At 36.5% G+C, this 27675-nt stretch overlaps 1 protein-coding gene across 1 annotated transcript in view; it reads left to right on the top strand.

The window, feature by feature from the left end:
• Positions 1 to 26836, top strand: part of TACR3 (tachykinin receptor 3) — a 36271-nt gene extending 9435 nt beyond the window's left edge. Inside the window, exons 2-5 of the mRNA XM_064652025.1 lie at positions 1926 to 2114; positions 3835 to 3985; positions 20362 to 20558; positions 23487 to 26836. Of these exons, the coding sequence (XP_064508095.1) occupies positions 1926 to 2114; positions 3835 to 3985; positions 20362 to 20558; positions 23487 to 23802 (853 nt within the window). The 3' untranslated portion in view covers positions 23803 to 26836. The remainder of the gene's footprint in view (positions 1 to 1925; positions 2115 to 3834; positions 3986 to 20361; positions 20559 to 23486) is intronic.
• Positions 26837 to 27675: the final 839 nt, after the last annotated feature.

Below are 27675 nucleotides of genomic sequence, written 5' to 3'. Positions count from 1 at the left end.
AACAAAATTATAGGTAGAAGTAGCTGTATCTCCTTTCAAATGACAGCTAACAGCACAGAAAGGACTTAGTTCTTTCTGGGGCTTCTCTTGGCTACAGAAATCTACATCCAGAGACAGTTCAAGTACAGAGGTGGTTTTTAACCTGCATCTCAGAGTCATTGCACATTTTCTACTACCCTTAGTTGTGGCAATGATGGCTTCTCTAAGAAAATGCTACCAAATTGATATGACAAATCTGAGTGAGTGTAACAATTGCAGTTATAAAGCAATATCTCACTATGTTAATTAAGCAATTTTGCTTCTAAGAAAAGCCACTTAGAGAACAAGTTAGATACTTCATTGTAATTGTTAGTGTACTGGCAAGGTAGAATAACTTAGATTTGTTATCAAAGGCTCTGTAATAGAGGGCTGTCAATATTCTGTTCAGCTAAACCTAGCCTGCACAAAGGTATTATTGAGGGAATGGTCAAGGTTCCTCCACTTCCTTCCCATCTGGTTTGTTAGAATGACTATCTGCTACATTTTTGTAATCAATCTTGTGCAAAAGCCAGGTTGTTCGCTTATCACTCAAATTCGAACTAGAAAGATAAATAGCCTGCTTTTCATCTGATCCTTGTCCTCTGACTTACGGTACTCAGCCAATTGTTAAAATTTCCATCACTACAGAGATATGAGTCATTTCACACAAACAATCCATGTCTTTAAAGGGCAGACAGCAGACAGGGAGATAAAACATTTTATCTCCCTGAATTTTATCTTAGGCAGCACAAATTACTGCTGGTATCTATTGGGATTAAGAATAATATAACTGGGAATAAGAATAATGTGAATGTAATAGAAATCTGACAATAGTGCATGAAATAATGGCAACATACAATCTGAAGAAAACTAGTAACTGAAGGAATAATTCCAGGCTAGAAGGAGATGCCTCAAGAGTCCCACAAGCATGTGAAAATGATGATTTGTTTATGTTTATCACCTACACAGGTAAAGATCATCAAGCATTTGGATGTACCTGGAAGTCCATGCAAAAGCCAGCTCAATTTCAAAGACAGGGCTCATGACTACAAACTTCAGTTCATTACCACATTGTACTTACTCTTTGGAGGGGAAGGGAGCTAGGTGGCAGAGGGCTACAGTCCAATTGATGTATATTTTCATGAGAACTTCTGGTCTCTCAGGACAAGACACCCAGCACTCAAATAAAACTATTTAATAACTACTATGTAATACCAAAAGCACCAGTTTAGATGGAAAAAAAAGAAGGTATGTAAAGGAGAGGGTAACTAATTACCCTGTGGGGAAAAAATATCTAAGTGCAGTAAAAAACATAAGAAATATATAAGCTTGAAATTCTAGGTATGGATGCTGGATTTATCACATATTTTATAGTTAACTATAAACAGTTACCTTCACTAAAACAAACATCTGTTCCATAATTACCCATCTCTCAAGTATAAAATTCCAAAAAGTAGAAATATCTTGAATGAAATCTGTGTGCCATAGCAGGTAAACATGGATGCAGAAGATTCTTGCACCAATTCTTATCAGGATCATTACCCTACGAATATTATCATTATTGTCTTGTGTCTAATGACTGTACCTAAAAATCTTGGGCAAGCGTGCCAAGAACCTACATGTGTACTGTAACAATTAGGATATGCGTCTTTGCAAAATAGTTGCTCTACTGATATACATATGATTAAAAGGGTGTCCCATGGCTGCAAAATAATATTCAATGAACCCTCTTCTCCTTCCAGCACTGCCTTCATTGGAGCCGAACCACGCAAAGACCACAGTGCAATCAGAACTCCAGGAAGACAAATATCTCTTTATCCTGCACTTTAATCCTAAGCTTTGGCTCATTCTAGATATATACGAATCTCTGAAGATTTCTTACACAGAGGTTTTTGCTTTTTTTACAGATACATGGCCATTATTGATCCCTTGAAACCTAGGCTCTCTGCAACTGCTACCAAGGTGGTCATTGGGAGCATATGGATTTTGGCTTTCCTGTTGGCCTTTCCCCAGTGCCTATACTCCATAACCAAGGTGATGCCTGGGAGAACTCTTTGCTATGTAGCATGGCCAGGTGGTCCAAAACAGCATTTTACGTAAGCTTTTGTTCTTTTAAACTTGTGCATGGTGGTGTCTAGACTTGCAATTGGCTTGGCATAATCTGTATAGTATCATTCAGACACTCTACACGCAGAATAACTAAGTGTTGGTCACTGAGAAGTGTAAAGCCAGTTTTCTAAGCAAGGAAAATAGAGCATTATAAGTGATAAGTGGAACACATTTTTTCTCATCCACTTTTATGAGTGCACTCCACCTCATGCTGCATATTTAGCATCATTGTTCCACTTAAGATGGCTACTTCTATACAGATAGAGATGGTCAGAAATGGGAACATAATTCCAAGCAAGCTTCCTTTTTATCCTAACCGGAAAAAAAAATATTTCTATTATCTCCTTAGAATCATTTAGGTTGGAAAAAACCTCTAAGACCATCAAGTCCAACCATTAACCTTAGACTACCAAGTCTACCACTAGACCATGTCCCTAAGTGCCACATCTACATATTTTTTAAATACATCTAAGGATAGTGAATCAATTGCTTCTCTGGGCAGCCCATTCCAATGCTTGATAACCCTTTTCATGAAGAAATTTTTCCTAATATCCAATCTAAACCTCCCCTGGCACAACTTGAGGCCATTTCCTCTTTTGTTACTAGGGAAAAGAGACCAACACCCATCTCACTACAATTTCCTTTCAGGTGATAGTAAAGAATGAGAGGTCCCCAGTCAGGTTTTTTTTCTAGATCTCTTCATGAGAGGGCTGGATTTTCCCACTTCCTTCCACATTATTACTTATGTCAGATATCAGTCCAAAAGAGAAAACTGGATAACTTATAATTGGTTCCAGCTTCTGAAAGTGAGAATACCAGTCAATTAAATTCAAAATACCCTATTTGTCCCTCTGTCAGAATTAGGAATAAGTGGCTACCTAGCCATCTCTCCTTTAATGTTTTCATTGACATTTAAAACGAACATGGTGTTCAAGGCTGAAAGCCTGTGTAACTATCTAGAATCAAATTTGACCTTTTGCTCTCTTTGAGGCAGGTGAAAGAGGCCCCAGTCATATGTAATTTTCATCACTTTAGGAGCCATACACAGACATTTCTCTTTAGGGCAGTAAGGTCACTCTCAGTGACAGCTGGGGATTCTTCACTGATCATTCACAGGGATTTTATCTGAAGTTGGCATTTAACCAGGAACTAACAGGAGGCAAAAGAAATTATGTTTGTTTTCCCAGTGCTTACATCAGCAGTGATGACTATATTGCACGTAGGCTACAGACCTGCGCTGCCCATGTGCAACAGACGTGCCATATGAAGAATGGCAGGTAACAGGACACATATCAGGGCCTTTCTATCAATATACCATTAAAATCCTTATTTTCCTCTTTCATTTATGGTCCAGATTAGAGCTCCAAATGCCTAGCTTGCCCTCATGATGCTTGGCTGTGCAGCAATTAAATCAACTCAGCTAGTTATGGACAACCTTACTCAGCAGTCACTAGTCCTGATAGAGTCATTCTTAATGTATGCTAGTGCAGGTTCAGCATTAGACACCCCATAAAGCACTTGCATTAAATGTAAATAAATTTGCAGTGCAGTTCAAGTCTTCCAAAATGACAGCCAAAACACCAAAGACTAGCCAGTCAATATAAAAGATGCTTTGTGCTAAAAGTAGCACTCTTGACTTCTAGCAGCCCATTCCATTGGTATAGCTCCTTCGAAAGCACTTATCACCTTAATACTTTTTCATTGCAGGTATCATATCATTGTGATTGTGCTGGTCTACTGCTTTCCACTGCTTGTCATGGGCGTCACTTATTCCATGGTGGGAATTACCCTCTGGGGAGGAGAAATACCAGGTGACACATCCAACAAATACCACGAGCAGCTCAAAGCTAAAAGAAAGGTACTGTTCTGATAAATCCCACTAAGTGAATCCTGATAAAATCATCTGCAATTGTGTTGCTGAGAATCACAGTATATTCCTTCAGAAATACCAAATACTTGAAACAGCAGTAATGAGGGATCTGCTTCAATACAAAATCTGATTAAATTTGACAAGTTGTCTTCTATCTTCACTAGCTGTTCTTTTTGTAACTTTGCTGTTTGTCACTAAATAAAGGTAGCATTTGGGTTTTAACTTCTTAATCTCCATGTAGCAGCATATGCTGTGTCTGCTATGTGGAAACTAGGACAAAATGTTTAGCCTTTCACAGGGTTAAAATACTGAGTTTTGAACAATGGGCTAGCAAACCATTAGGTCCTCTTAGGTCAGATTCTTATCCTGCAGAAACAAAAGTGAATCTTGATGTTAATCAATAGATTAAGGCCCATACATATTTGAGACAAGCACTGATCAGCCTGTTTATAATGAATAAATTAAATTTTTAATCAGTAACTTTTTGTGGGAAATACATTTTTCCCAGTTATTTTCTTTAACCTCTTTCACTGTAAGTATTACCTAATCTAACTAGACTGTGGATTGCTTATGAACTGAGTATTTGACTATCTCCAGTTTTCATCATGTTGCAGTGCCATTAAGGTTTCTTTCTTATAATATTCTTTTTTCTCAACCTAACTTTTCTTATTTAATAAGGCAGCCTTCTGTTTTTTATTTCTGACCTCTTTTTCTTATACTAAAGTGTATTTAACCTTTCGAATTTGAAAAAAGGATACCCAAACATGGGCTTCTAACTCACAATGATGAGCACATTTTCAGTTGCTCAGTTGTTTCAGTTTGCTTCCTGATGCTGTGAGTATGTCTGAACTGTGGTATATGCTCCTGTGCTGTAGCAATAGCAGAGTGGAGCATATTGAGTCCTGAGACAACAGACTCTGCAAATTGTGGAGAACACTGATGTTTCCATTTCTTTTAAGACACTACTAGGAATATGAAAGTGGTTTAATCCCCCACCATACTACACAGTAAAGGTTGTTATGGCAGACAATACATGAAAAGAAACGTTAGGATAATTTTCTCCATTATGCGTCTTCAGACCCACGAAAGTGTAAAGTTGTCAGAAGTTTCAGTTGTCAGAATAGTAGACATGCCTAGACAGCTTTATGGCATGATGTACAATGCCTCCTGTGGAACCAAAAGTGTTATTTATTTTTGTTTTAACATAGCTTTTTTAAGAGGGAAAAATGCTAACCTCTCTTGAGGAACCAGAATGCAGTTTGACCAGTGTTATCACTACTATTGACTTGTAACAGCTCAAAGATTACTGGAATGCAAACAGAGAGAAAATCATGAAAAATAATCATGAAAAACTAAGAAGTATGCTTTGCATATGTGGCCCAAGGCAAAATTATTGGACTAATTTCCACAAATGCTGAAAGAATATCAAAATATCAGCATTTCACGCTTTGACATAACCCAAAAAGTTCAATACTATCATTACAATCTTTGCCATGCATGTTGTCACTTATCCAAAAGTGTATTTTCAAAGTTATGAAGTTACCTTCACAACAGAACATAAGCAGAAAAATATTTCACTGGTCAATTAACCGTGCTATCACCAATGTTGCCCTTTCAGACACTGAAAAAAAAGGAAGCAAATACTCAGTGGGTGGTGACCAGATTCTAATTGTAAAGACAAACCAAGGAATTACTTTCTGTAATAAGGCACAATTTGCAAAAGCAAGTGTGAAAAGAAAATTATTAAAAGCTAGCTTGGAGAAACAGGACATCCCAGAATTCAGCACCTGTTACCATAATGACGAAGTAAAATAATCATGACATAAAAACTAGAGGTCTCTGAAGGGAAATCTAGCACTTAATATATGATATAAAGGGTCCAATTAAATCCCTGGAATACTTTAAAAACAGCATCTCTTTAGAATTCTAAATATATGCAGGAGACAAGGTGTAGCATCCTTATTTAAAGGATTTTAAATGTGAGAGTACGGGAATGCATACCTTCAACACATGCAACAAGGGATTTAAAATATGTGCAGGTATATAATAACTGCATCAGTGACTTTATTGGTAGAGCTCCATGATGGCACTTTAGCTACACTGCTGTGCTCTCCAGCAGGATTTATGAAGTAACTGGTATTTGGAAAGATGAATCATAACTGTTCATTCATGGAGAGGAACTAACAGACTGGAATCCAAATAAAGACATAACTTATTCTTCTCCAATAACAGAACTAGTGCTTTGCCTTTTTCAGAAATCATCTGTTTTTCCTGCTGTTTCCTTTTTTATTTTTTTACCACATGTGAATAAATGACATGAAAACATATTAATATGTATTTTAGTACTACATTGTACCAACTAAGAAAAGCACTCGTTAGAAATAATGATACTTTTGCTGGCACTAAAAGTTAGTTGACAAGGTCAGGATGAAAAAAAGAAAAAGATAAAGAAAAAAAGAAAAAATTTAAAAAGGGAAAAGAAAAAAAATGAAGAGAGACAAAGCCCAAAACATTACAGTGCAGCATCAAAACCCTTGGAATACTGAATTATGGACTGACACAGATTTGGAAAAACGAGACCATACTCAAATTATAAAGCTTACTCATCATAAGTAGGTGGTGAGAATATTACACTATGAACTTACATCACATGATAAGCAATAAGTACTTCTGAAATCAAAGATCCTTATTGTTAACAAGGAACCACTAAGTCTAGACAAACCGGCTACTTTGATATTGCCCCATTCATAAAACCTTATGTAAAAGTTTGCATCCAGCCTTATGAAACAAAATGTTTTGACACTCTGAGTCCAAGTGTTTGTTTTGCACGTGACTTCCCACACCTCTTGAAACTGCAATTTTATCCTAGACATTTGTTCAGACTTCTTCAAGGTTGGAAAATAATTGCTACCACAGGGGACTGCATAAAGACATGGAAAGTTTAATATCCTTCTGGTTATTTAAGCAATCCATCTTATCCTAGTTTTTCCCAGCATGAGGACCAGCATTCCAATCTCCCATAACTGATATGTTATATTCCATTTTCAAAATGGCATAAGGGAGTCAAAGTTTAGTATAGCAGAAAGTCAATAGAACTTGATTATCCTCAATTCCATTAAAAACACCAGCTGCAATCAACTACTCTACACAGATTTCTGCTACAGACTTCAAGGGATAGCCAAATCTTCAGAGCTCATGCCCTCGTCTATCATCACCTGTCAATGGGTTTTAAAAGTCTGACAGTAACAAACATACAAATTTTTTGCCTTTATTTAGGTAATGATCTACCAAGCCTGCCCATATTTCAAAAAATTCACTTCTCCATGTTAGGTATGCAAAGAGAACCAAATCCTAGAACACAAAATATGCAGGGGGAAGGCATCTGGTTACATCTCATCCAAACTGGCCACGCAACAGCAGACTGTGGAAGAGAATTATATTGCCATTGTGCTTTTCCCACCATTTATTTACTCACAGGCCATGAGTGTTTCCACCTTGTAGATTAATTTGTGCTCGTGCATCATGGACAGAAATGACTGTCCATGGTGGTGTAGAAGGACTTTGCTTACTTACTGAGAAGGTTCCCACTCCAGAGCAGTGCAAACATACACAAAGAGGCACCTGCACTTCCCCAGGGAAGGTACCTCTTCCCTTTGGCTGATTTTACATTTCTGGGACTGATAAGTGAAACAACCTACTCATTCTATCATGGGGTAATGAGGGGAAGAAACTCAATTTGCTATGAATATTATAAACTCCTGCCAAAAATAGATGCCTGGATAATTTTCTGGTCCATCAGTAATCATCATCTGTAAATGGGTCTACTCTTTGACTTTGCAGCGATTGACAATGAAAATAACATGCAGAATAGAATAAATAAATACTAGAAGAGAAACAACAGAGAAGATTATGCTACAGAATTAAACATTCTGTTAAGAACAGGTGGTGTCCTAACCAACATAGCCCTATTGCTTATATTATATTGTGTGGGTGGCTGTATCTCTTGACTATCTGAAATTTCACAGAGATACAGTTTAATTATCATTTATCCAAAACGATGATGCATTGTGAACACCTTGTAGGCCAAAGCTTTATTGTGATTGAAAACCACAGGTGTACTTCAGTGCAGCCACTCATAAACATAGCAAGCATTGTTCAGCACATTCAAAAAGTGAAAAGTCTAAGCAATATCAGCTAGCACCAGTTTCTGAACACTACACTGCTTTGTTGTAAATCAACAACCAAAAGAAACAAGACACTTTTTAATGATTCCAGTCTTTACATGGAAATGTCCATTGATAATTCCTCAGGCAGCTGAAGGTGTGACAAAAATACCTGCAAAGTGGCAGCTTTTTATGCTCATACAATGACTTTCCTCTACATGAAGTACAAAGAATTGAACTAAACGTTTCTGAAGTGATTAGTCTGACTTTATGATTTTATACTTATTAGTCAGACTCCTCTGAGGTTATACTTGCATAGTATCTTAGACTTCAGGAAACTATTCCAGAAATTGAATCCTTTTGAAGATTTTCAAAGCAATGAGACATGGCAAGTTTTAAATATCAGATTTATCTGTGGTTGCATTTGACATTTGTCACATATCTTGCTTAAAGTAAATTAAAAACAACCCAGGAGAAGGAATTCTCAGACGCTTTTAAAGGCTCTTCTGAAAGCAAACTCATCCCTTGTTTGCCAGACACTGTAAGATGTTGAACTGTGTCCAGTACTTTCTCTGCTTAGTCCTCGAGTGTCATTTTATCTCTTTCAATATTAAAATGTTAAATGAAAACAGGACAGGAACCAGCCTCGGGTTCTGTCACTACAGGCAGCCCTAGCAGAATTCCTCTGATATCCTCTTAAACCTCTGTATTTAAACCATTTTGCCTTCTGGATTGCTATATTTAATGGGAAGTGTTCTAAAAAATCTCACCAATCCTAGAGTTCCAGTTTCCAGCTAAATTTCTTTACAGATAGCTCTATTTATGCCATTATTTTCAGTCAGCCTAATTAATTACTTAGTATCCCTCAATGGTGCCACCTCTACAGATGTTATTATATCTATTTCCTCTCTCAGCCTTTATTTACATTTGTTATATAAATGAAACAAGTGTCTGTGGTCTTCTTTTATATACCAACATCTGTATTCAACAAGTGACCAAAACGAGACAAGGAATGCCAGCAATGTAGTGTCACTATTGTCCTGGACAGGGGTAATAACACTTCCCTGTTCTCCAGAGAATGCCTCATCTGGAACATCCTAAAATCTCATTTTTCGCTTCATTAAACTGATGACATGGTTGTGCTATAATGAATCAATAACATATATCTCCCCCTCATTTGTTTATAACACTTCATTCCACTACTCACAGCAGAAAATTTTATTAGTCCTTAATTCAGCAAATCTCAGAAATTTTCCGAATACTATCCTACCTATGGAAGAACAGTGTAAAATGATCCTTAAAACTAGCACAGTACCAATCTGCAGTTATCTGCTCTGTGATATCTGTCAGTGCCACCACCCCCTTAGAGACACAATCACTACTGGTACCACATGAAGTATATGACCAGCACTGTGAAGTGACATTTCTGCTTCTGCAGTTCGTCAACATCCAAGTTCTTCCTCTGCCTCACTTCTGTAGCAGCAAAGCTGCTCAGAAGTGTCTCTTCACCAAACTTATTTGACATGCTCTTATTTTGCTGTACTAAACTCCTCAGTAAACACATTAATTGAGGCTGATCTCAAGGCTGACATTTAGAGAATATATCCTGATTTGGAGGGATTTAATATTTATATTATTAGTATACTAATAATATACTAATTAAATATTAATATTATTAGTATTTAATACTTTCTAACAAAAAAAATTTTTCTCTCCACTACCTTTCCAGTGCAAAGTGGTTCCCAAATCATGCTCAGTAGTGAAATGCCACAGGTAAAATTACTTACAAAAATAAATAACTAAAAATAGGTTTCCTCTGATTCTGCTTCAGGGCACATCTCACTACGATAGCCTTAACTCTGACAATTTATGGGAAGTATGAAATAGCTTTGCTAATATGGCAAATTCAAACCAACCCTAGTAAAGCTACAGCCTGACTTCACAAACTGTTACACAAGCCTAAAGCTGGTTTTGTAACACTGTAGATGCAGTTACACAAGGGGACGTGGCATACTTTTTAGCATGCTTTCTATGAGGCACTGATGGTTATCCTGTCTGCTGTTCTTCTCTGTGGCTCTGTGTCCGTGAGCACTGATCATGAAATAGGTTATTGGACCAGACCACAAATGTTAGTGTTCCACTAACATTTTGAGCATTTGTCCCATACCCCGTCAGACTCACCAGATTGGTATTAACACAACAGTCAAAGTCACTACTTGCGAGTAATTGCTATTACAGCTAAAAGTTTGCAGAATAGGTTGGGGTTTTTTTACCTTATTTTCTCATAAGCTTGACTAAAGCTTCAAAAGGGTAATGCGGGTCAGAATATCATATGAATATCTGTCTGCTGAAAATACTAGCAGAAGAAGATATCTTTTCCCTTTTGATCAGTAATACATTCCCACGATTATTAAAAATCTCAGGAAGAATATAAAGTATTGACAGGAAAGTCTGATTTGGACATTTTTATTTACCAATAATTAAATTCTTGCACAAACAACACATTAATTACAATGTATGACCCCCTTCCTAAATGCATACACACACAGAGGCTTTTTTCCAGATGGACAAGAAAGCATAAGAAAAAAAACCAAGAAAAGTTTGTTTTAAGTTTTAAAAAGTTCTGTTAAACCCTTTCCATTACTGAGTATATGGATCAAAACCTACTGACAAGGTAGAGAATAATCAAAGTAATTTTTAATGTTGTGTATCATAATTTTCATTTCATAGTCTTACTTTTCCCATGCATAGAAGTTGCCTCAGAAGTCTGGGACATGAGATACTGGGGGATTATTATCATTGCATGTTAAATCCAAAATGTTTTTTAAAGATCTATTTTGTCAGCTTGGAATTTCAGGGGAAAAAACTCACAAAACCAGGGGTTCATCTGTTCACCTCTTTAGGATTTCTTCCTCCATGAATTTGTTCTCTTTATAATAATTTCCCACACTTTGAACAAGTTGTCCTATTGAAGTAAAAATAAAGTCAGACCTCCTGATCATTTTTGAACAGGATTAACACAGTGAAATCTAACAAAATTACTGGAAGCTGCCCTGCTCTGTCTCTATCTACCAAATAGCTACAGCATACTCAGCAACAGTGGCGTCTTCCATTCACTGTCCCAAGTTTTCCTAAAACTCAGCTATGAACTGTGAACACATCCCTCCACATTTATCATCCGTGCTTCAAGCAGCAACCACAGGGGAGTAAAACACAGTAAATTCTAAACATGGCTTTATACTGTGCATAAAACTTGGCAGTTTAAGTATTTACTGACAGACTGATGCAAGTTTTCTGGTTAAATTTTTTTTATTGAACAGGTGGCAGCAACTCCAGGTCAGGGGCAGATTTAAGAAATTGGTTCTGCATGGTCAGTGATTAGGCTCAGAATTGTGCACTTAGAATTTCTGTGATGTTTCCCCTTGGTAATTCTATATTTCTGACCACTTGCGGCAGAAAATTGATGTGAAATATTAAGTCTAGGCACAGTCATAGGGCAAAAATTTCTGCTTAGTAATGCCTCATATTTTTAAGAATGGAAGTAACAATGTTTCACTCCAATATTAGTGAACTCAGTGTGTTTTCAAATGCATTGCTGAATTGAACTATAAATGTTAAAATAATAAAACCAAGATACCTACCAGAAAGACAAATGAAACCAAACGTTTCTTTTTCAAAATTTGCACATTCAGCATGGAGATTATGATCTCCATGTTTAAAACTATGGAGTTGGTTTTTTTTAAGACAGACTTCACTTTCGCTGTGTAGAACAAGTTTGGGACCTGATCCTCCATACAGATAACCTTAAAATCCCACATTCAGGACAAAGTGTGTTCTTTAAGTTGTATGCAAATTTTTTCACCAGCATACAAATAAACTTTGGAAACTTCAAAAGGTCTTCTGTTGTCTCATCCATCTGTTGACTAAGTTATCCCATTACGTATCCTAAATTATGACCAAATTAATAGTCCTCTGTGTGTATGGGTGCATAAATAAATAAATAAATAAATGTACTCACATACACAGATAAGAGAGAGCACATAAGAAGCCCCTTCCTCATTGACTCCCTGTAGAGAAGTCAAGAAAAAATTAATTTCAGCATGCGTTTTGAGTCTGTTGAGCTTTCTGGAATAGTGCCCAGCATCTGTGTGGTGAAAACCCCAGGAAAGCTGATGCAGATCTGTCATTTTGGAGGACTGCAGAGCCAAGACCTGTATATTCAGCAGAACAGAACTTCAGTTCCAGTATTGCACTTACAGATTTTTACATTCATTACAGGTAAAAACAAAACATAACTTCAGCGCAGTTTTTTTTCCTGAGTTAAAGCAGAAGTCCATGTGACTACTGCCTTAAGATTTAGTGTGAGAGACCTCATTTACCTCCTGCTACTGCATGAACTTACAAAGAAGAAACCAGGGGAAACAACCCAGAGACATCACAAATGGTGACAGGAGCTGAACCACAGAGAACCTGCAATATTCCAAATGTGCTTTTCTTAGAAGCAGATGAAAATTACCACCAACACACAGAGGATTGTCTGTATTATGTCTATTAATACCCTCACCTAACAAATTCATTCCTTTAACTCAAGTGCTTAATACTTTAGAAGTTTCTGTACTGCAACACTGTAAATAACCTATTCAAAGCACCTTTATTTCATTACTCATTTTCTGGGTTGAATAGAAATAGTTCCTGATTTCTCCAGGTTTTAGAGTGGGTTTGCTAGGAAACAGTTTCAGCCACCCTGGCATGGGGCAGTTTCTGTCTTATTCCACAGGAGTATCAAACCACTGCAGTAACAACCAGTGTGTTGACCATTACACCCAAGTCATGTGGATACTTTAATACTTGAACCAATGCTAAAGTGTCTGCACAAAAGCAGAAACAGCAGATGCCGCCAGGATAATGACACTCCCGATACTTTTTAGCTAAAATTGACCAGCACATATACTTTTTATTGACTAAATATTTCCAAAATGTTCTGTGAGTTACAAGTCTACTTCTCCTAATAAATTCATAAGCTTTTACAGTCAGTTGTGGAATAACAAAAATAAACTAGGCATATCAAATGCAAAATATAAACCTCAACATCACTGACGTCAACAGTTTTCTTTGAACTCAATTAAAATGAAAATAGACTGGGCAACAATATTAATTTTTTTTGCTTTTTTTAGGTGGTAAAAAATACTTTTTCTTCAACCTTTGAAAAGGAAGATGCTACTACCATTGCAAATGCATAATTACAAAGGCAATAAAAAATAGCTTAACTGTGCTTTTTTCAACAGAATTTTGCCATGCATTTTAAACAAGTACATTCTAGGAATAATTCATAGTTTTATTCCTATCAACAGAAAAGAGAAAAAAGAGGTTTTTCAATCATTGTATTAAATAATCTTCATTCCTTCCCATGATGTCCTTGTGCCAAAATTATAGAGAGATATAGTAAACATTCAAATGATTTCTAATTATATAAATCCTTGATTTAATTCCCCTAGGTGAATAAATTGAAAATAAAACAATCCAAAAATACTGTAGTCTTTCCATATAGACTATATAGAAATAAGAGCCTGTGATCTATTTGGAAGATAACCAAAGGTACTTATCTCATTTTAGGTTCAGGAGGACAGTTCCCATTATTAGGAGCCCATATAAAGTAAACCACGTGTAGGATGGTATGGAACTTTTGCATAATTCACTGGCATAATTCATCATAGCCTTAATTGTTTATTGCACTGTCAAATACATAAGATCCAGTTTCCAAAAGAAAGCATCACTAGTGCCATTCCCTCAGATGGAGTCTTAAAAAATTGGCCAGATTCTGGGAGAGCCTTCAATGAGGATTAAAGGTCCCACGGCATTTTCAGAACTGTTTCAGAAAGTGGACTTCAGAATCAACTATCCCTATTGGTAAACAAAAGAAGATATGATTGGTTTGTTTCCTACACACCAAGTCTCATATTTGGTTGGAGCATGGAAGTGAAGCGTGCTCCATCACTCTTTCCAGGTCAGGAAGGAAAGTACTGTAAAATAAGTGATGGTGTGAATTTTAAATATAAAAGCACTAGATCAGCTTTTTCATTCTTTTTTCAGAACTAGATCTCAGGTGAAAAACCATGTCCAGTAATGCCAATCCCACAACAGCCACTCAGAGTTGCTTTCTAAAGAACATTAGAAATTTATGCTACTTAATTCTGAAGACCAAGCCAATGATACAAGGCCATCTACCTTTACTTGTCCTCTGACTTAGAGAAAAAAGCTCTTAGTCTGAGCAGCAGACATCAACATATTGCCTAATATCCAACAATCTCTTGTGAGGAACTGAGACATCTCTTTTCAGAAAAAGTAACATAAGACTTGTTGAAAGTTTTTCTCCTCACCCCCTATCAGATGCTTGTAAAAATCATGTATTCTCCACAAAAATAAAACTCTGAGAAAAAAATTACCCATTTTCTGCAATGGGGCAGATATTTCTTGACATGTTGAGAGAATCTCAAAGTCACTGCCAAACCTGTGTTCTATGCAACTTTGGGAAAACATAATTTAAAAACTGTAGTGGCTAAGGCTATTCATAAAAAATGTCAGAATTGCTTTGATTTGGGGGGGACCCCACATTTTAGCATTTGTAAGACAGCAATCTGATTCAAAGCTACTTCATACTAGAACGTAGTATCTTTTTTGAACTTTACAGCTTAAATAACAAGAGATTGTGAATTCTGTCTGCAACAAGGGATTATGCAAACTGAAATGAAAAGCAGTTTCTTTATTTCAACAACTGAGAAAAACAGATGGAAAGCATAAGTCAGAAGAATAAAACTATTTTGAGAATTGGAATTGACAAGGAACTTACCTGACTGAAAGACTTTCAAGTTCTCCCATTCTTTCTCCTCCCTAACTTGCATCTCCTTCAGCTATTAAGAATATGTCCTTTCTATAGGCTAAAAGAGAACAGAAAATCCCTGAGCTTGTCAAAGTATCTCAGAAATCAGTCCTATCTCTGTAAAAATGCCAGTAGAGTCATATTTGCATCCCAATCTGCTTGCAAAAGATAGACAATTTACTCCAAATAAGCACTGTGGAGAAGCAAAGACATATTGGTGTTCCCTTCTCTCTGGTGCTCAGTGCACAAGTGCCATGTATGTGCCCAGGACTGGGAAGTGAATTTACATGTCAGGAGAAACACCTTTTGTAATTTTAGTTTGGTATTTTACTTCTCCCAAAAGAGCACAGAGCAGAAAGAGGAACATGTTATGAGTCCCAGAGGTTATCTGTGAACTGTGTTTAAGTCGTATTCATGAACAAATAATATCCATGAGTGGGTTAACGAAGACATTATTACAGTGCATGAGTTCTTAAATGATTTAGTTCTCATTTACATATGCATAACACCTAGGAGTAAAAGTTCTGAAACTAATGAAGCTGTACTGTGTGATATCGGTGCAAGTGAAATCAGAAGATAAATTACTGACCTTATAGAAGCAGCACTACCAAAGATGACTCAGAAAGGCAATAAGGAGCTGCAGAGAAGACTGAAAAGGAAACAATTGTGTAGCCCAAGTCTTAGCTATTGATGATAAATCAGTGCCTTGGAATGTGAATTGCTATGTTCCTCAAGAAGCAACTGAGTCTCTCAGAAAAATATATTTTATTCCTGATCTTTCAAGAGCTGCTCTCAATGCTACATCTAAATCAGACTCTTTTTCTAGCTATTCTTCATTCAAAATAAAAACAGGATGGAAAAAAAATGTATTTGCTGCTTTTTCAGAGTGTAGCAGAATCTGTTAGTTCCTTTTCACTTTTACTGCTTCTAATGTTTCACAGCAAAGGCAAACCTCTAAATTCCAATTCCAATGTACTTACATCTGTTTTGCTCTTTTAAATATGTTTTTTTTCATTACATACCATTCATTAACGAAAGAATGCTTCTTTACTTGGACAGGAAAGATTTAAAGGAATGGACAAGACTACAAAGCACATAAACTAACGCTTTTTTCCTAGAAATAGTTTTTCTTAGACATAGGCAGCAGAACACATTGATGAAAAACAATATATAAAATAAATAATCTGATTTTCTATCTTATTACAAATCTAGCCTCAAGACTTGCATAAAGATTGCACAACTGAGAGACTCAGTACAATTCATTTTAACAGAAGTACTGCCTGGAACAGAAAAAAAAACTCTTTTCTCCAGCTATGCTGCCCACAAAGGGAGATTGAACAGAACACCAGGAGAAAATGGTGCCACTGGGACACAGGTTGATGATTTTCACTGCAATTCACATTTTGGAAAGCTGTGTAGTGAAATGGTGGCAGTAACAGCTATACTTGAAGCTAATCAAGTGAATTCAGTAGTTTTCTTCTTTGCTTGCTTTACAAATGTTTCCTAATGCACAGGAAGCAAACCCTTATTAACGAATTCTATGGGACACAGAACAGAGGGAAAGTAATTGAAAAACAGTAATATCTCGAAAAAGTAAAGCAGAACAAGCCTATTAAAAAGGACTTCTTCTTTTTTTTTTTTTTTTTTTCAGAGCCACAGGTTTAAATAGTCAAAAAGCAACCCCAACATCGAAGCTGTCTTTTATACTCTGCAGTCGAACCTGAGAAGTGTCAGGCTGGAGGCTTTTTAGTGAAACATCACAATGTACTGGGAAAAGACAAGCAGGTTTTTGTGGCAAATTCATACTTAGCCTGTTTCACTTCTTTTCCCTATGCCCTAACCGAGTTTAATGGTTTACTGGCACTTGTTATGCAGGATTTATACCAAAGAAATTCAAGGTGCCCTGGGTTTATAGACCTTGACATCACTTTCTGTTCATAGTTATTGATATAATCAAGAAATGAAACAATACTAGAAAGACCAAGGTTACGGACAAGAACTGCAGCCATAAACTGCAAGGTATGGCCTTGAACACTGTGTGTGCCTGTCTCTGAAAGAGAAAAGGACATTGGGAATAAACCCCCTCCTTTTCAGCTTTCTCTTATTATTTTTTTCCTTCATTTCCGCCAATACATAGCCATTCTTAGACGATGAAATGAGAACAGATTGGGGCTCTTTGATTCCTCTCATAACTTGTGCATTTAACTTCAAATTTAACTCTAATTGCCCTGTGTTTCAAACAATGTTAAGCTACACAGACTTGCAACATCTCACTTATCTTCTCCTAAGGAAATACGTCAGAGTGCATTGTACTACATGAATATTCAAAAGAATGACAACTTAACTTTGACTTTTTTTAAATGTCCCTTTTTACTGGAAAAATTCACACTTTTTTGTTCCAGGAAAAAGCATTTTTCACATTAAACCCCATCTTACATCTTCCCTTAAACATACATTTATCAGTACATTACCATTCACAACAGTGGAATGCAGACATACATCCTTACCTGAGAGAAAAATGATACAGTAAATTTCAGATATTTTTCGATATTTATGAAAAACAGCTGCAAATCTGAATGATTAAGAAATAATGTGCTTCACCATCTGTCATTCAAGTGACTTGTTACTTCACAAATTAAATCAAACACTAATGGCCATCTAAAATCATCTTTTGCTTGTCATCTAGTGTAACTATTTGCTTCAGAAATTTCTGCTTTCAGGATAACGATGACAATATTTAATCATGGATTTCCAGACAGAAATAGCAACAAGAAAATCTTACACTAATCTCACTGTTTTTAAAGATGAGTGTTTTGTTTTAAACAAAACTGTAATCTTGCAGGAAAAGATGTGATCTTCTGTGGGTGATTTGGTATTTTGCATTTCAAAACTTAAAAAAAGTTAAAATATTTAAAACTAAAATCAAATTACCTAAAATTGTGAGCAAAAAAATATGGATTTTCCTTGTAGCGTAAAATGTTATTTTGGGATTTCTGGTTCCTTGAAGAAAACCTGAAATACTACATTTAGTAGTAATTTAACACAAAACTTCATTCATTTGGGGTTAATTTTTGCAGCAGTTGAAATCAAAATGCAATTTTTTGTGTAGGTTGTGAAGGTTATTAGCTTTAGGAGACCTTTAAGTTACTCTTGAAGTACTGCTTGCCTTGCCCTTCAATATAAAACGGAAAACTAGCCAATAAGAATTTGGATGTTAGAGAAAAGACAACCAACCTTCTTTTGGAAAATGTTGTTAACACAACTGAGTATGCCAAACTGGCAACCTACACGCTTACTGTGATTTCTAAGCTCTCTGGGGCATGAGTGACACAGTGTTCAACAGGATTAAGCTACATTATTTGCTGGGAAATTCTACTGTTTTGGTTCTCAAGCACTGCACAGACGAAATGTTCAGTGTAAATACAGATTTCCCTGTCCATACTTTGAAAATTTGGAGACAAAAATCCTTTCATTTAGTACCTATGATATTCCAATTATGAATAATTCTAGGAATAATTTTACATGGACAGCTGGTACTGCTAGATTTGCTAATTAAATAACAAGGTAAGTCATTAGGCTCTCAAGTGTTCTGGAATTATTGAAATCTTGGACAATGTTGAGGCAATACTTATCATTCCTGGCATATCTGTAAAAACAGCAACCAGCAAAGTGCACTTTTAAATCGATGGATGCAGAAGTTAAGTATTGTAGCAAAACTATAGAGTTAAGTCTTCTACCTGTAAAATGTGTGCAAGGCACAAGTGTAAATCCACAGCAGAAGAATAGTGGAAGTTATGTCCAAACCAGTGAAAAAGAGATGCCATTTAATGATAGACTGTGATTTGACAACATATTTTTATGGTTTCATTTTAATACATGGTTTAGTCCAGAAATGTCTGTTCATATACAGTCACAACCTGTTCCCCGACCCCAAAAAATTGCTTATACAGTCCCATAAACTTCTATTTATGCCTACATATAGACAAACAGATGTACACTTACCAAAGGTGAAAGTGACACTATGTTTTAGTGTGTTGTCTTCTTTTATAATAATACCAATCTTTCTTCTGCAATGATTTCCAGTTAACTGATGAAAAGTGCTTTAGAAGAACCGAATATTAATAATGTTGTATGTGGGGTCAGATGTCCCTTTTGTACATGGTAGCAATGATCAATAGCTATATTAGCAATAATAAGTATTCCTATAAGCAAAATCTTGTACAGTACAGTCCCAGCCAGCAAGAAAGATGTTAACTGGGACCAGATATTAAATGAAAAATTGCTTTATTTTTCTTATAGGAAGGTATAATATGAGTTAAGGAGGGCACCATAACATTTATATGTAAAATGATGTAATTATGTCAGTTGAAATGTTATAAAAATATTAACCAAAGATATGTAAGTATGGGAAATTTTAGCTCTTCGGTTTTTTCCCTCTGGTAAAACTAGAAACAGTAGGAAACAGCATTTTTTACAGAGAAAATAAAGAAACTGTTCATAGAGATCCCTGTTATTCCTCAGTATTCACAATAAAAATGAACAAGAGACCTCCCAGCACAGATCCAGCATGTCTGGTTTCATTTTAGCCACAAAAAGAAAACCTGTGGTGTAAATGTGTGACATACTGTGCTGAAAATGGTAGCTGGGCTAGTACTTGACACAGCTGAAGAGGGAAAGACAGGAGTGAAAATTTTACATGACTTGCAAGTTTTCTTCATGTGTTTCCTGCACAAAGCAGAACTTGTCTTCATTTTTGCTTAATGGAAACTATGGTAGCTAACAGATGTTATGATGACTGCAGAAAACAACAAATTAGGATCACCAGCCAAGGGAATTGTTAGCTTCTGAAATTAGACAGGATACTGCAGTTGCTCATTTCCTACAACCTAGTGTTACTCAAATCATATCCAATAATTGGGGACAAGAAATATACTTGCTGACCACAACAGCAAAAGACATTAGGGTCAATAAAGGCCAAAAGAAGGTGTCCAAATAAAACAACCTGTAAACTTATTCCATGATGAGATGTACAGAAAGAAAGTGATATTTTAGATAGACAAATATAGGTAGCAAATATATTACTTTTAAGAATCAATACAAAGAAAATTAGAGAAGATGTTCACGTTATTTTTCTTAGGAAAAAGAGGATCTCCAGCCAAGAAAAAATAATTAAGAGAGTCAGATTAAAAGGGAAATCATATAAAAACATATTCATCTTTTCTTTGACTATCTCTAATAATCAATTGCAAGAACATTTTTAATGGATGTTGAAATGCTAATCCAAATAAAAAAGGCTAAATATCATTATTACTTCTTTCTTTCAGGTGGTAAAAATGATGATTGTGGTTGTGCTGACATTTGCCATCTGCTGGCTGCCCTACCACATTTACTTCATAGTCACTGGTATCTATCAACAATTAAACCGGTGGAAATACATTCAGCAAATCTATTTAGCCAGCTTTTGGCTTGCCATGAGCTCTACAATGTACAATCCCATTATCTACTGCTGTCTTAATAAGAGGTAAGAGCTAATTATGAAATGATGTGCATAACTTCAATGAGAATATAAATGGTTTAAATGGGATAAAAGATGAAGAATATTCCCTTGAATAGTTTTCAGTTAGTTGGAAAGAAAACAAAATGCAAAAAAACTTTCTTTAGGTTTCTACTTGAAATGAATACCAAAAAAACACAAAGGTGTGCTTCCAGTAAATACTTTGGCCTATTTAAATTTCAGAGCAAAATTCAGTTTTCTGAACCCACCCCTTCCTATTTCCATATGCAAAATTCAAAAATCTATAGCATTTTAATATATTTTGGTTTGCAAAACATTAAAATAACAAGATAAAGACAGTCAGTAGTGATATAAAGTGCAATCTGTATGTTCACTAACTAATTGTAGCTCTAATTTTGTTTTGCAATGCTGGAAGGATATAATATAGAATGTGATTTACTGTGTTTTGTATACCTCACCATTAGATTTTGACCATGCTCTGAGATGTACAACAGGCTAATAAAACAAATATTTACATTCTCATTACTCAACACCTAAATTACAGAACTGTTTGACAGCAAAGCATTATGCTCTGAATTTCAAAGGCACTGCACCTGTTGAGTTTGATAAGATTTCACAGATATTTGCTAGTATGAAACTACTGCATTGCAGAATGAACTCATGTTTTTCATTTCAGCTTGTAGGACCAGGATCTAAACAAATATCATCCTGGCTGTCCTGTTCTTCAGTATTTCTTCCAGTATTACTTGACAAACATCACCAAGAACAATAAGTCATTTCACAAATTCAGTTAATATGAATCATTATTCATATTAATAAGTAATAAGTCATCTTAAATATTATTTTAAATCTCTTTTGAATTAGCAGCCAGTGTCAAGTTTAATTACTGACAAGCTTCATACCAATTTTGCAAACTATTTCTAAAAACCCCTAAGGATCATGCAATACTTGACAGAAGGAGTGTAATTTAAAATGAAGCGAACAAATCCTGACAAGATGTTATTGGTGTAAAAACACTGGAGTCTTCCTCCCAGATAACCTGTGATAATTAACAGTCATGATCTTTTTAAAAGGCAAGGTAATGTCTGATTTCATACAGCCTTCTGCCCCTTTTGATAATTTATAACTGTTTAAAGAAGAGGTAAAGTTTTAGCATGCCAGAAAAAACCCTTACTCAAATGGCATATTTCCCAGTAATTTCAACAGAAAGCAAATTTCAGTCTCCAGTGTGTGCAAAATCAAAGGCAAAGTAGGATGAGACCTCATATTTTCCCAATTACTACCATAAAACTTCTAAAACAATTCTATTTTCTTCAAAAGGTTTTTATGACACTGTTACAAAATAAGCTATTAATAAAAAATTAGTATCTCTGATGTGGCTTACACTGACAGTCATATACTGCAAAATTAAATACTGGATTAAAGAATACAACCAAAGAAAAACCAATAATTTTGAGAAACACTAAAGGTCACCCTGTTCAGAATTTAATGCAAGAATGAAATACTGTTGACAGTTTTCTTATAATTAAGTTCCATATTGAAATCAAGAAGCCAGAACATCTGCTTCCTTTTCATTTAGTAGGAAAATAGAGCTTGTTGCTGGGAGTCAGATCAATTCATGCAGTATTGTTACTTCTGCTGGATCTAGCATCAGACAGAGTTATAACACCTATCACCAGCCTCATCTTCTGGGCTAATTAGGATATTACTTACATATCTAGATAAAGAGACATTTTTTCAAGATGAGGAAAAAACATGCCCTGAATTAGAAAGAGGATGGAAGTAGCCAAGAAAAGTAATACAGTTTAAACATGTTTAGGTTTTACAATTCCCCGCACTAAATCTATTGCCATCAGAGGTTCTTTCAATATCTTTCCATAATGTGAACTGCATGTAAACAGAGCAATGCTGAAGAGCAAGCTACATGCTTGTCTGTCATCATGCAAGAACCCCATGGGAAACTGAAAAAATCAAGGAGGAAAGAAAGTTACTCCTGTAAGATCAGTCAATTTTCACTGAAAATTTAATCTGAATTTTTATTTGCAGTCATCACTGCGGTATTTGAACCATTGCTCCAAAAACCTTACAGACAGGATAAACAACACAGCTGATTACTGAAACAAAACAAGAAAAGCAAGACAAGGGAGAAAGTCTGATAAGCTTTAGGTCTAGGTGAAAAGGTGTTCTTTTTCCACTTACACATAAATATACAGGGAATTGGTTTTCTAATATATTAAACTTCTACACACAAAAAGTAATGATAGTCTTTAAGTAAACCTCTGCCTCTGCATTGAAATAAAATAACACTGTACGAATATTGCAAGCACTAATGCACTAAAGCCTCAAAATTCCCATTTGTACATTGTTCACAGTCAAATTTCAACTTTCTAGGATCCTCTTTAATTATTAAAAATTATTTTCTAAATATTTTAAATGAACCATTATTAGTCAATACATCACTCCCGTGTAAGCATCTCTGCTAAGAGGGAAACAGAGAAGGGATGTTGGAATCTGGAAACTGGGCTGGTATTTTAGAGAAAAGAATATTATGAAGTTGATGAAAAAAGATGAAAATGTAGGTGCAGATTTCATCAGAGGTCAAACCAAAACAATTTCTATGAAGACAGTTGGTGAAAGTTGGTGTTTGTTTAATTAGGCATGGGAAAAAGACAGGAAATTCATTATCAAGGAAATACCAATGCCGAAATGCAGGTAAAGCATACAGAAAATCAGAAACTGAAAGCTGTTACCAGTATCTTTTTTCACCTTACTCAGACTTTAGTCTAGGAAACTCCGACTGACTTCACCACATCCAGGACTAGGGACAGGGTAACTAGCAGAATCAGTGTCCTGCCAGCACAGTTATGTTTTCAGATGGAGGCATGTGGCTGGGTCTCATAAGCACAGGCTTTCATCAAGCATCTTTCCTCCTAGGTTCCGAGCTGGCTTCAAGCGAGCTTTCCGCTGGTGCCCCTTCATTGAAGTGTCCAGCTATGAGGAGCTAGAGCTCAAGGCAGCCCGGTTCCATCCCACCCGGCAAAGCAGCCTATATGCTGTGTCCAGAATGGAGTCCAGCATGACAGTGGTGTTTGACACTAATGATGGAGACAGCATGCACGCCAGCCACAAGAAAAGAGCACCTCCGAGGGACTTGAATTTTAATGGTTATTCACAGAGGAATTCCAAGACCGTCTCCACAGCCTCAAGTCTCATCAGTTCACTGCACACTTCAGCAGATGTTTATTCCTAAACATTTCATAGTGACAGCTGCTAGAAGGACAGCACTGGTCAATCGTCTCCTACTTTGGGACTAGATATTCATACCATGGGAAAGCAAAACAGATTCCACTGACAAATCCCAGCTATAAATGTTGTGACACTTTTGCTTTTTTTGCTTTGGAGAGAAAGAGGAATTCGAAGACATGCATATGCCTCAGTCCAAAAGCACAATTGCACCTTATACACAACAATGTCTGTAGGGCTTATCCAAAATAAGCCAACGGCATAAAAAACATTGTTTCAGTTGCATCTGACCTGTGGCATTTATGTCTCACTGAAGTGTAACTGGCCTCTTTACTTATTGAAGTTGAAATGTACAGTGTTTTCTATTATGAGTGTATTAATTCTACAGTAACAAAATTACATGAGATTTGATAAAAAATGTCTTTATAATGAAGATCTAATGAGCCCCAAGTCTATTAAATTTACAGTTTAGCCCCATTCCCGGGCAAATAGACAAAATGCAAGCAAATGAAGTTCATCTCTGTCTGCAACAGTACAATTTTTCAAATATATAAGAAAAATGCTTTTGTTAAACATGAGAGCATGACCAAATTCTACCAAAGTTTCCATATTTTTGAACATTATACTCTAATGGAATGTGTACTTCCAGTAGGATGTACTGCTTTGATAAATGTCCTCTAGCTTTGTATCTCAGTGTTAAGTGTAAGGTCTGCCTCCAGCCACCTTAACAGAACCTTCCTGGTTGACTTGAGAAAGGTCAAAAGGTTTTAAACTGGAGATTCATATATAAGAAAAATACCACTGTGGCAATGGACTCTCCTCTGCAGAAGATAAAGTAACCTGTTTCAGTATGAGAAACCTTCACCAGGAAAAAAAAATATTTGGGCTATTTTCACAAATTTTCCATAGGTTGATGTATGTAAAAATACTTCTCTGCCTGCATCTGAAAACTTGCTAGGCATTATTACCTAGACACTTTCCCATCGAATTCAGCCAAAATCCACTGACCATCAGTGGATTTTGCAAAGTGCAAAGAAGGCTGAATGTAATAAAAAAGGGACCAGAGAGCAGACTTTGTTTTAGCTAAATGACTGTGTCAGTTGCCTGGATAAGCTGGTTGTGTGATTGTTTGTTCTCAAGCAGTTAACCAAAACATAAGCAGAGGAGTGTGAACGTCTTCCTGCGTTAGCCAAACCAGCACAGGGCAGTAAGATCTGGCTGAACCCAACACAGTACCAAAGCTGAGCAACTAACAAAGAGAAGTTTGAAGAGAGAAAGGCTGGAGCTGGCTTTAGTCCACACTCCTTCTCAGTGACTGGGGATGATCAGCATTGTGACAGTGAGCATATCATAAGAGACCAGTAACAAGAATCATGTTTGTATTGTGATTCATCTGTATCGTCAATTGCTATATTCTGCTAAGTGTAATTTGTATTTGTATTGTGATTTCAGTGCACTGTGGTATCACTTACTAAATCAAAATCCTGCAAAAGGTAAAATATCCTCAAATATGTGAACTTGGTACATTAAACCCTCCCTGCATGGAATAACTGAAGAACCTGGTCACAGAGTATTGTACTCTGATAAAAATGTATCAAAATTCCAGACTCACACCTTTCCTATCCAAGGCCTGATCTTAAATCCACTGAAGCAAAGAGCTTTGCTCACTTATGACTTTCCTTTTAAATGTCCATCCATGCTTTTCAACAGTCTGTGTTCCCAAAAGAAACAGCTGTTTTTCATCATGCCATTGTTGTACTCTCACTTTTCCTTTCTTCTTTTTTTAAAAGTGTGTAGTAATCCAGCGAGTGTCATGCAATGCCTATAAAATATTTTTTAATTTTTTTTCCCCTTAATTAATCTGTTTTAAGTACTTAAAAACCTTCACCAAGTGTTTAACAACTCTGTTGAGAAGATCCAGGATAGGCACACACACAGAAAAAAATGACCCTAAGCATATTAACCTGGTGGTGATGTATTATAAATGCACGCTGTGAAATCCTCTGTCTGCTCATGCACAACTTTTGAGGAACATACATAGAGAAAATGTATACTTGTTAAATAATCTGTCTTTTCTAACTATGGCTATTACAAATTCAGTGTTGACAAACATCAATACACAATATAAGTTTGAACAATATAAGTTTGTAGTGAGATGAATTTATTGGTTTTAAATGTAGAGTATAAGTTTGAAAAAGCTGTATATAACACTACAGCATCATAAATCATCTTCATATAACTTTTGTGATCCCTGGTTGACAAATATCAAGAAAGCAATGGTGACTTCCTCACACTTGTATCTTCAGTGACACAATTTCACTTTCCTAAGTGTTTTATGATATGACCTCTTGGACAAATAATCCACTTATAATCATCTCACTATATTTTGGTGGGTTAGGGGTGTCAAAAATACCCTCATCATTCCTGTAATTCTACTCTGAAGTTATAGGATATTCCTGTACAACAAATGAAGAAATCCATGCTTGCAATCACAGCATTGCTTTAATGGAACATTACAGTGATACATGGTGTAAATCCATCTCTCTTTCTCAGTGCAGAAAAATGTGCAGGGTTACACAAGAGTTCAACAAGTAGCACAGCAAAAGCTGTGACTGACAGTAAATTCCATTTGAATTACTATTTCTGAACAAATGTTTTCAGTAAGAGTCCTGGTCACTATAAAATTCCTTATAGGCCTCCTGACACCCCTCACTGAGCATGGAGCACATCAGGACATCCTCATTTTGTGCCAGTAAGACTGCTCAAAGTAGTAGCCTGCACACAGAGTACATGCTTCTGGGGGATTGCTGTGCAGCACTGTAGCAGTCTCATGTCTGTACTGCAACTTTCATTTCACGTTCTTAACTTTTGCTGAGAGGTGAGTTAAAGAGAACAGACAGATACAGAGATAGCTTCCTACTGAGGGGGCATAATAATACTCCAAAACAGCTACAATTCAACATCATCAGGAAAGGTCTTCTGATCTTGAAAATCTTCTGAAACATTAGTCCTTCTCAGGTATAAGAGTTTCTAGTACTTTGGCCCAGTGTCATGGTTTGAGATCTCCAAAAATCTAATTCTCTAGTCAAAGCCCCCTCCCCCATTTCAACCAGAATAAGATGTGCTTTTTCCAGACAAAACATGAGACCCAGAATGGGGGAAAGGGAATATATTACAATGACTATACAAATAAATATTATAATACATTATACACACGATCTCAACTATCTCTACCATGACATAAGTATTTACAATGGATCAGATCTCTTCTCCCCTCCAAATAAAAGTTCAGGAGGGAAGAAGGACAGATCCCTTCTTCAGAGCAGCAATGTCTCTAAGGCAGCAGTCATCTGTCCTCTCCACACGCAGCAGCTGATGGTTGGATTTCTGCCAGCACTCACGAGGGAGGCCTACAAGCCTCTCTCAGCCCCTTGACGCAGGCAAAGGGGTCTTCCGTGGGCTATGTTCACCCCAGACAAAGGTCGTTCCACCACGGTCATATCACGAGACACAGGGGGTCTTCGTGACGGTCTGGTATCTCCAGGGGACTCAAGCCCCTTGCAGAGCTTCTGTGCTCTGCCTCAAGATGGTTGAGAGCTTCTTTGTAGCCTGCAGCAAGGGAGGGCCCCAAGGTCAACCTCCACACACTGTCCTGGCTGAGCTCTCAGGACAACCGAGCTTCTTAGCTCCTTTACTCCATTTAGGACTTCTAATCAGTAAGAGTCCACCCCCTCCATTTTGGAGGGATCTCAAAGAAAGTTTAGGGGAGTTTAGAAGTTCTCTCTTTCGGCTGCTGCTAGCTTCTTTTTCGGACAACACTGTGTCTCTCCTGCTTGGCTGTAATGCCTCTGCCGCTTCTTATCTTTTTTGGCTCTCTGCC

This window comes from Pseudopipra pipra, chromosome 4 (genome assembly GCF_036250125.1).
Source record: "Pseudopipra pipra isolate bDixPip1 chromosome 4, bDixPip1.hap1, whole genome shotgun sequence".
NCBI lineage: Eukaryota > Metazoa > Chordata > Aves > Passeriformes > Pipridae > Pseudopipra > Pseudopipra pipra.
The sequence above is the reverse complement of the archived record's forward strand: the minus strand, read 5'-3'. Positions and strand labels throughout refer to the sequence as shown.